Source organism: Pinus tabuliformis, chromosome 8, assembly GCF_031772625.1.
Source record: "Pinus tabuliformis cultivar Carrire ecotype Pingquan chromosome 8, CPIR1, whole genome shotgun sequence".
NCBI classification, from domain to species: Eukaryota; Viridiplantae; Streptophyta; class Pinopsida; order Pinales; family Pinaceae; genus Pinus; species Pinus tabuliformis.
In genome coordinates, this window is record NC_142294.1 from 1,971,938,587 (window position 1) to 1,971,949,707 (window position 11,121).

The following is an 11,121-nucleotide window of genomic DNA, read 5'->3' on the forward strand; positions in this document are numbered from 1 at the left end:
TAATGTCTATATGCATGCAATAATTTTACAGGTTGTTGCATCTATGGCAAAAGGAAGTTATGCTACTCGTACAAGAAGTGGCAGGAGAGTGACAAGGGGTGCGCAACTGCGATGCACCTCGTTTGATGAGGATAGGACCGCTGATGTCAATGTCAACAATGCCCCAAGGAACATTGTTGAGGATGACCATGTGACAGCAGCTAATGTTAACACACCATCAGCCACAGAACCATTTTCAACAATAGTCCAAGGGGCAAGTTCAACTAAAAAGATCAGTGCTATAAGAGGATGGACAAAAGAACAAATGTTAGTTGCAATTGACGACATAGAGTTTAATGGATACTCAGTTCAGGCATTTGCAAAAAAAACATGGTATTCCTCCCTCATCAATACATTATTGGATAAATGGACTGACTCATATAAAACGTAGAGGGCCTCTTACAATTATGACTGAGGAGGAGGAGGCCAAGGTGGTTGAGTGGTGTAAAGAGATGGCCAAATGGGGACATGGGCTAGAGTTGGTACAACTCAAATCCACAGTTGCTCAAATTTGTCAAGGGAGGCCAAACCCATTCAAAGATGGGTTTCCTGGTAAATCATGGTGGTTTGGGTTTAAAAAAAGGCATCCAGAACTTGTATTGTGTATTGCTGAGGGCCTTGACAGAGACAGAGCATTAAATTTGTGCCCTGTAGTTGTGCAAAAGTTCTATGACACACTTTCTTTTGCTTATGATAAACATTCTTATGGAGCAGACCATATATGGAACTGTGATGAAACAGGTTTACAGGGAGGGAGGAATTGTGGCATGCTGGTAATTTCTAAGATAGGGAGCTGAAATGTGCCAAAGATTTTGCCTAAGAGTAGGGAGTGGATAACTATTTTATGTTGTGTCAATGCAATTGGTACTTTAATCCCAGGATTTTATCTATTCAAAGGTAAAAATCAACTGAAAAACTATATACAGAACTGTGAACCAGGTGCATGCATGGATGCACATCCCCATGCATGGATGACTAAAGCACTGTTTTTAAGTTGGCTTTTTCACTTTGCTGCATTGGTACTAGGTGGCGTCTTGTCTAATAACAGACATCTATTGATATTAGATGGCCATGGGAGCCACATGGCTGTACACACAATTGAGGAAGCAAACAATTTAGGCATCGACCTGTTGACATTGCCCCCTCACACCACTCATAGGCTGCAACCCCTTGATGTTAGTGTGTTTGGCCCTTTAAAGAACTATTTCAGGTCGGAGCGCGCTGCATGGATGGCAAAGAATCCAGGGGTTGAGGTGAAAAGGTTCGAGCTAGCAGAGCTTGCAAGTAAAGCTTTTAAAAGGGTTTTGACACCATCAAATATCAAGGTTGGCTTTAGGAGGACAGGAATCTGGCCACTGAACTATGATGCTCTTATGCATGATACTGGTTGTAGCCAAGCGTTTCATGTGGATGGACAAGAAGAAGGGAATGCCCAAACAGGTGCTGAAGTACAAGAAGTAGATGACCAAGATGATGTTGTTGCAGTTGGTAATATGATTTCCCTCTCTCAGGGACACTTATATGTTGAAGATGATGAAACTATATGTGAAACACAATATAACCATGAACAAATTCGCAGTAACATGGAGATTGTTCCACCAACTCAAGAACATGAAACTCCTGTTGTTGATATTGTTAATGACATTGTTGAACATGCAGTTGACAATGACCAATTGACATTGCCAAGCCAATTAACCCCCTCCTTCATGGCTAGCAGAAGCAATGATTAATATGAATGCACATAGTGTCTTAGCAACCAATGAAGAAAGCATGAACATGCCCTCACAACCAGCAGAATTGAACAGTGAAATTGTTCATTTTTTTTGTGGACAATAGATTAATGGAAGAAGATGAAGCACATAATGAGGCATCAAATGAAGATAATGATATAGTTCAATCAGTTCCATCAGATATTGAAAGGGAAGTACCAAGCAATGACATGCAGGTGGGAGGGGTGGAGAAGACACTTGGCCAGTTCCTAAAGCTACCAGTAAAGAGAGTATCAGTGAAAAAAAGCAAGGTGCATCGGGTAGTCTTCGTCTGGGCTGAAGCTCACAGTTACTCACCTCAGAGGACTATATAAACCTGTTAGTTGAGTCTGAAAAAAAGAAATTTGAAATGCAAGAATTAAAACAGAAAAATAAGGGATCTAGTCAAGGAGAAGAAGGCAGTAAGGATTGTTGCAGCGCAACGTCGAGCAGATGAAAGGATTGAAAGAGATAAAGTAAGGCAAGTTAAGGACCAACAAAAACAAATGGCAAGACAGGAAAAGGAAAAAAGAAAGGCACAACAAATGCTTGAAAAGGAATAAGGGATGATCAATATGGTTGACAATGATACAAGAATAGCTGATGAAACCAGGATTATTTCAAACTCATTGGACTCCATTGCAGATAATACACCATTATTCCATGATCTCATAAACATCAAGTGCCTCACTATCAAATTGAGGGTTTACCCACTTGCATTATTCCTGCCAGAGTTGGTGTCAATTCTATGTATGCTCATTACACACCTCCACTTAATGCAGGGGTCAGTAGTGCAAATGTGAGGTATGGGTACTCAATACCTCCATTGTTGGAAGCTGCAAATTGGAGTCAATCATATGGCAGCAATCAACCATTTCCTAATCAACCCTTGATAGGTAGGCCAACCTACCTGGCTCAAGAAGGTAACTCGGGGAGTTTTGGCACTCAAGATTCTCAGGGCCATAAAGAATAGGGGTGTCATATGTTTTTGGTTGTAACCACATTACGATGTGGATTTTGGATGGTGTGTATCTTTTTCTTGTCACAGAAACATTTTGGCTTACAACCTAGGTTGTTTTATTTCATAATGTGTGATACATTGTAGCCAAAATCCATTTTAGAAGGCACATCTATAGTCTATTATAATGTAGAAATCTTACAAGATTCTCAGGGTCCTAAAGAATAGGGGTGTCATATGTTTTTGGTTGTAACCACATTATGATGTGGATTTTGGATGGATTGTGTCTTTTTCTTGTCACAGAAACATTCCGGCTTACAACCTAGGTTGTTTTATTGCTTTGAAACACTAACAACATTATGGTTCTATGCATTCACTACATTGAAAAAGCCAACAACAGCTTGGTTGGCTGTAAAGCAATTTTATTTGCGAGCTAAGCACAAATGTCTATAAAAAATTGATTATTAACATTGAAAGACTATTTATTACAGTGGAAGAAATGCTAGTACCTAGAAAGACAAAAAGAGAAACCAATGAAGTCTTCCACCCAATGGATGCAAACATAATAGTTAGACCTGAAACCAATGGCTCAAAAAATACACCAACCTCTGAAATATTTAAGAGAGATGATATCAGTCCACAAAATATGCTACAATGATAACTTAGATACTTATTCCCCTTTTGAAATTGTTATGTCAATTCATATTATGTATTGGGGTTTCTTTCTCCACTGCAAAGATGAACAATATTTCACAAAATAAATCACTTAATACTTCACCATTAGCTTCAAAATGATGCTCCCAAGACTGATAAGTGATTTCTTATGGATATTGAACCTTAGCAAATTGATTTCTTCCTACTGAAACAAGTACACTAGATCTCGAAAAACATATTTCAGATATCAGAAAACATATACCAGACCTTGGAAAAACACTTGGAAAGTCACCAACAGAAAAAAATATGACTTTATTAGCCTCTTATGGTCAATGTGCAATGGTCTTAGGCTTATTATTATTGTCTTATGGTATTTATTAAGTCACAGTAGCAATATGCTTCATATTTAATTATTCATTGCAGTCAACAAGGATGCTAGAAAGTAGGCCATTGTAAGCAGTTTTTCAACTTTGAAAGAATAACCTAGATCTAAGTAAGCTTACCTACAACATCTAGAGCTAAGAGAATGAGAGGGAGGATATGTCGATGTGATCCTTCATACACCTGGATAGTGCCATGGTCCATTGCAACAACATCAAGGAAAACTGAAAAGGAAGCTAGGGGTGACGATGCTTGAGAGTAGGACGATGCCTGAAATGCTTCGGATCTAGCAGTTCTTTTAGATGATGAGGAAGTAATCATCAACAAGAAGAAACCATCCAGTTAGGTTCCATGTCTCATATCCTGCTAGGTCCCTTACTATAATTTGACCTCTGCCCCGACAAAAGACAGATTAAAGAGGACAAATACCTACTGAACTGCTTGGGATCTATCAATTTTTTCAAATGATGAGGAAAGCTGAAGCAATCATCCACATCCACACAATCTCAAAATCACTAATCGACATGCTTACTAAGTTCATTCACATCGACAAGCCTATCTCCAAGACGATGGTGTGGAAGGAAAAGTAAATGTTGGCAACCCTCAACTGAAAGTAGCTAATTTAGAAACTAAAAGCCATGCACAAAAGTCACCTTTATGTTAATTTTAGATCTGACTTCTATAAGATTCCTTCTCTACTTTAATAATGCAACAATTTTGTAAGGAATGATGATAAGTATAGGAAGGATATATTATGCAAGAGTTAATATTCCCGAAGAGTAGCTAGAACATGTTGTGTTATATGAAAAATACAAATCAGAATGTCAATGTAATGTTTTGCAATGAGATGAGATGCAAACATGCAATGCTCAAATAAGAAAGACAAAAAGAGAAACCAATGAAGTTTGCCACCCAGTGGGTGCAAACATAATAGTTAGACCTGAAACCAATGGCTCAAAAAATACACCAACCTCTGAAATATTTGAGAGAGATGATATCAGTCCACAAAAGATGCTACAATGATAACTTAGATACTTATTCCCCTTTTGAAATTGTTATGTCAATTCATATTATGTCTTGGGGCTTCTTTTTCCACTGCAAAGATGAACAATATTTCACAAAATAAATCACTTAATACTTCACCATTAGCTTCAAAATGATGCTCCCAAGACTGATAAATGATTTCTTATGGATATTAAACCGTAGAAAATTGATTTCTTCTTACTAAAACAAGTACACCAGATCTCAAAAAGCATATTTCAGATATCAGAAAACATATACCAGACCTTAGAAAAACACTTGGAAAGTCACCAACAGAAAAACATATGACTTTATTAGCCTCTTATGGTCAATGTGCAATGGTCTTAGGCTTATTATTATTGTCTTATGGTATTTATTAAGTCACAGTAACAATATGGTTCAGATCTAATTATTCATTGCAGTCAACAAGGATGATAGAAAGCAGGCCACTGTAAGCAATTTTTCAACTTTGAAAGAATAACCTAGATCTAAGTAAGCTTACCTACAAGCACATACTTCTGTAAAATATCTTAACTCTCAAACACATCCATCTTCTATTGAATACAGAAAGAAGTAAATACACAACAATAGCTCAAAACCAAAACTCACTAACCAACACAGTGGCGCACCCTACATATCCTTTCTCAGATAACAGAATAAGGTAAAATAATGTCTCTAAACATGTGCAATAAGAACTTGGTTTCACTGTGTCAAACCCTAACCCTACTCAGAACACCTAGTACAGCCTAGCTCCATGGATAACTACACATCAGGCAAATCTGCTGGTGCCTCCTATAGAACTAAGCTCTCATCCAGAAATAGAGAACTCCCATAAAAGCACCTTGGACAGCCTAAGGATGTACGCTATTTGAAAACGGACCATGCATGCACCCTCAAAACTGAACTAAACTTAAAGTCAAACTGAACAGTAACAAAAGACAAATCGGAATTGCTAAATCTGAACAACTTGCAGAATGGAATTAACTGAAGGTGGAAACACACAAAAGATACTAAGATTAGCATATGCATGTTAACACAAGTATGCACCCTCTACACTCCTACATAATTGCACCTCCCTTACACTGCAGATTAGTAATGTGCCATCTCTATGCAAGGATTGTTGCACAAAACCCAAGGCACACATTTAAAGCATCTCATTGCTATATGAATTTTCAACATTGCTATGCCGTCCAGACAAGAATATTGTCTACGCAACAAATAAGAACTTTTAAGAAGGCAGCCAATTGCCCTTATCTAACAATGTTCAACCCAAAAAGAACAGTAAGGAAATGGTTAAGAAACCAGTACACTTTAACCTTGCAAACAAAACCCTAAAACCCTAACCTGCAAAACCCAAAACCTGTCTGCAAGTTTAACAAAAATTCCAATAAACAAGGTGAGGTGTTGAAAAACACATCAGAAATGGCTGGTAGGATTAAAATCCTATCGGATAGAAGCCATGTCCAAGTCCAGAGCTCGCCACACCTTCGCCAGACCTTCTCCAGAGCTCGCCACACCTGCAACAAGTGGGAAATTAGCAAATGGAGAAAAAAAAATCAAAAAAACCAAACAAAAACCTGCAATTACTTGTAAATGCAACCTTCGACCTCGAACTAGCTGAAATTGGTACTGGCTCCTCCCCAAACAACAAATAGCACGAATTAAACAACCACCAAGGAAACCCTAAACCACCGGCGGTCCAGACTGAACAACAATTGTAGGCGGAAAACCACAAGAACAATAGAAACCCTGTTCCAACCATGGATTCGTGCAAGAAAACAATGGCAGACATCAACTCAACCATGGTGCATGAAGCGGGCAGGTAATGGAGCTGTCCCGCACCATCGTTGGTGAAGGGCTTTGCCCAAACACCCGACCCGAACAAAAAAACAAGAGGCAAACCACACATCGCGGCAAATAGGCGGAAACGACCGGGCGGAAGGTCGGCAAACGATGTTTTATGGCCTGACACGCTGCACAACACGTGACTCTCCATGTTGGACACGTGTCGTACAAGGTCATGTGGTGTTCACGTGCTTGTAGGCGAGGTGGAGGTGAGGGCGCACAGGTAATGGCGTCCCTTCCCTAGCTACCCTCAATTCAGTAAAATAATTTCAAACTGTGTATCAATCCAATAAAATAATTTCAAACTCCCTCCATTTTTCTCAGATATCATATTTAACATATTCATGTTTTTAGATTATATATAATCTAATATAACTTTACATGGTGACCGCCCAGATATATAATGTCCTCTTCGAGTGGTACGTCTGGCCTCGTAATAAGAGTGATTTGGCTCCCAATGCTTTAGTTATTTATGCGATGGTTATCCTTCATCACGGCTGCAGATACAAATGCAGACACAGCTCCTCTTTCTCTTCAATTGATGATTTACATTTTGCTGTTAAATAGATTGAAATATTGCTCTCTCTAAGTAGTGTTGACTACATACATATGGGAAAACTGTCTACTAAATGGAATAAGATGTATAATTTCTGCTATGAAGTATCTACTAATTTCAGAATGTATCTGACACTCATAACTTCCCTTTGTTTCAGCATCCAGACATAGCTGAGTGTTGTGTCCTTGGATTACCAGATACAGACTATGGGGAAATCATATGCGCAGTAATGGTGCTAAAGAGTGAGGCACAGAAAACCACAGCCTTTTCAAAACCAGTTTTCACCATCAAGGATCTTCACAGATGGGCCAAGGAAAGAATTGCTCCGTACAAGGTTTGCCTCTGCCTCTATTATTAAGTTAAATTCCCTTTCTTTTTGTCTTTCCTTATCTCTTTTTCGATTTTCTTTTCTTTCTCTCCATTTATGTTTGTGATTAGTAATTACAATAAATTATCAATTTTTTTGATGTTTTTTTCTTTCTTTTCATTTATGTTTGTCATTAGTGATTACAATAAACTATCAATTTATCACGTATGAGGTGTAGACCAATTGGTTTATGTGGGGTTTAGTCTCTATCATGTCACAATTTATGTGGGGTTTAGTCTCTATCAAGTCACAATTTTGGTGATAACATCCTACTCCAATATTGGGAAAAAAAATAAAAATGATCAATTTACGGAAAAAAAATTTCAATCTTCTTTTCTTTTTCTACAGGTATGTTTTCTTTTTCTACAGGTATGTTTTCTTTTTCTCCGGGTATGTTATGTAGGTTTGGGATTAATAAACTATCAACTCATGAAAAAGGAATTCCATTATTTTAACTCATTTCCTGTCCATATTACATTGTTCTTTGCCTACTGTGATGACACATCAACTAGGACAACAGAAGAGCAACGTTGAGTGAATTTAATATGTAGCAGTTTTGTAATCTCAGCGGATAATAAATACTTTCTATAAGTTTTCAGTGCTGTTTCTGCATGCAGATTCCTGCACATACGGGAATCAACAACATTGGGAAAAAAAATAAAAAGCTATCAATTTATGAAAATGCAATTTCAATCTTTTCTTTTTCTCCATGTATGTTTGAGATTAGTAAACTATCAAATTGTGAAAAAGGAATTCCATTGTTTCAACTCATTTCCTGTACATATTACATTGTTCTTTGCTTACTGTGATGACACATCAACTAGGACAACAGAAGAGTAACGTTGAATGAATTTGATATGTAGCAGTTTTCTAATCACTGTGGATAATAAATTCTTTCTATAAGTTTTCGAGTGCTCTTTCTACATGCAGATTCCTGAAAGATTGCACATATTGGAATCGATACCTCGTAATGCTATGGGAAAAGTAGGTTGCTTCTTCCATCTTCCTGGTGCCTGCTGAAGTTTTTATTTCTCCTTGCAATTATAAAACGAGATTTCTAGTTAATTTAATCTTTAGAAGTTTTAACAGTTCTAACAATTTATAGCCAATACTGCACAGGTGAATAAGAAAGAGCTGAAGCAGTTATTGCTAACTGCATGACTACTTTGGTAAATTGCAATTTTGTTTTTCCACTCTCTTTTGCTACCATTTATTTCGAAAATTTGCCTGTGTTGATTCACTGGTGACTGCTTAATTTCAATCTTATTCATTCGTTTACTGTGTAATATAGCTTTAATGAAACATAAAGAAGATGGCTGCTTCGTTTCGTGGGAAATTAGAACGGTTGGTCTCTTTGGGCAGGCGACCTGCGCCTTGTTCATCATGTATTTATGTGCAAATTGGAAGAAACGCTGTAGGAGCATCCTGTGGGAAGCTATCTCCATCATTTATCTCACAAATAATCTCATATCAGGCAATTGCCGTAAGTTATAAATGACGTATCCATAAAAAGAAAATCATTCGGAAGAGCACAAAAACAGGAGGAAAGTGTATCTCACTTCAGACCATTAGTTTCTTGAGTAGTTTTTAAAAACTTAGGGTTTTACTAGAAGTGCACAGGGAGATTATTGAATATGCATATCTGCATCTCTCCCGGTGCACTTTGTAAATTACAGAGGATAGTATACATTACTTCCAGCTCTATCAGTTTTAGGGTAAACTTTAGTAAGGTTATTCTGGAAACGGCAATGGTCAATGATTTTGCAACATGGGGTTTCGTTTCCCAGTTAAACAGCATTCAAATGGTTAGGATCTTAGTCATTATTTTCGGTGTTTTTCAAACATCGAAAATTTACATGCTGTCGACCATGGCAAATTTATATGAAATTGACAAAAGCATTCATTGAGATATGCTGCTTTTCTTGTGATTTTAAAAATGAGAATATATGTGTGCGCGCGCGTAAGAGATAAACATGTTAGTTTTGCAGTATCATCTTAAGATGGATGTAACAAATCATGTCTGAGCTCTTTAATGAGAATATATATGTGCGTGCGCGCGCGCGTAAGAGATAAACATGTTAGTTTTGCAGTATCAGCTTAAGATGTAACAGATCATGTCTGAGCTCTTTAATGAGAATATATATGTGTGCGCGCGCAAGAGATAAACATGTTAGTTTTGTGGTATCAGCTTAAGATGTAACAAATCATGTCTGAGCTCTTTTTGTCGGACATTGTTGGTGAGCTTTGAACATATCAATTTCTCTTTAGATAATTTTCAAAATTTTATTTTAATGTAAAGTTTTTTATTATTGGTAAAGTTAGTAGAATTATCCATGGATTTTCAACCAGTAACCTTAATTTTAATATTAATGAGTGCTTTAATAGTATACCCAATTATCATCTATTCAAAACTATAAGGGCAATTTTAGTTCAGCATTAAATAAAATTACTTTTAAATATATATATATATATATAGATGTGAGTTATAATAAAATATTATACTTTTAATTTATAAAAAGATGTGTGTTATAATAAAATATTATACCTTGTAGTGGCAGGTGTGAGTAGGGTTATTTATCATTTTGGAAGAATTATTGTTAATTCTTTTGGCTAGGGGCTGAGACATATTTCAAATAATCAAGATGAATGTTATGCTAAGAGTTAGATTTGTCTAGAAATTAAATTCCCCTCCCTAATTATTTTGGGTGACTCTCAACTAGCAAATAATCACATCTGAAGGAACTCTGCATTTGGACACTAAATTGACATCAATCACCCAAAAGATCATTGTGGAGCTCACAACCCTTATTTTGGGTGACTCTCAATTAGCAAATAATCACATATAGAGAGGAACTCTGCATTTGGACACTAAATTGACATCAATCGCCCAAAAAATCATTATAGAGCTCACAACCCTCTCCAAAATCTAGGCCTGCTATGTAAAAATGTCAGGAGTACTTGGCAGCAGGTGGCGTTGGGTCGCAATCTTCAAGCCATTACTATTCACACGCGCAAGGGATTGTTCATCCAGCCTTTACTTCATCTTTTAATTAGGTGGGAAGATCTCCACAGCAGTGGAGAGAGGCAGAAAGTCCATGCACATTTACTCTGAGTTTGTGGGGGAAGGTATCAATCATGGTTAAGTGGGCGGTGGCTTATTCAATGGTGGATGGAATGATTAATTGTGGTGCATTGCACTATCGCATTTTTTCTAATTCCATTGGTTAATGCAACGCACACCTGAAATTATGGCTTAGTTTCCCTCATTGTCAGGGCAGAACCCCTTTGGTCTTCAACTTTAGTTGGATGATATCCATGATGTGTTGCAATGTCTACAAATTCAAATGGACGAGTTAACTGCATAGGTGGCATCTTTGCTAGATATATTAATCCATCAGCGTCAGCATTTTCAGCAAGATAAAATTAGAAGGAAAAGGGTGTGCATCCTGTATTTTTTAATTGTGTGTTCAACCTGTATTTTTTAATTAACTAATGGGGAATTGGTATGTAGAACAATCATCCTAGAGCACTACTACCATTATAGCAAAATGAA

The 11,121-nt window shown here is 37.2% G+C and overlaps 1 protein-coding gene across 7 annotated transcripts in view; it reads left to right on the forward strand.

Moving 5' to 3' along the window:
- Nucleotides 1-9,121, forward strand: part of LOC149244349 (putative CoA ligase CCL8) — a 452,203-nt gene extending 443,082 nt beyond the window's left edge. For all 7 annotated transcript variants that reach the window (XM_089374826.1, XM_089374823.1, XM_089374822.1 and 4 more), the window contains 4 exons: nt 7,359-7,535; nt 8,499-8,552; nt 8,688-8,737; nt 8,860-9,121. In XM_089374826.1, the coding sequence (XP_089230952.1) occupies nt 7,359-7,535; nt 8,499-8,552; nt 8,688-8,729 (273 nt within the window). In that variant the 3' untranslated portion in view covers nt 8,730-8,737; nt 8,860-9,121. The remainder of the gene's footprint in view (nt 1-7,358; nt 7,536-8,498; nt 8,553-8,687; nt 8,738-8,859) is intronic.
- Nucleotides 9,122-11,121: the final 2,000 nt, after the last annotated feature.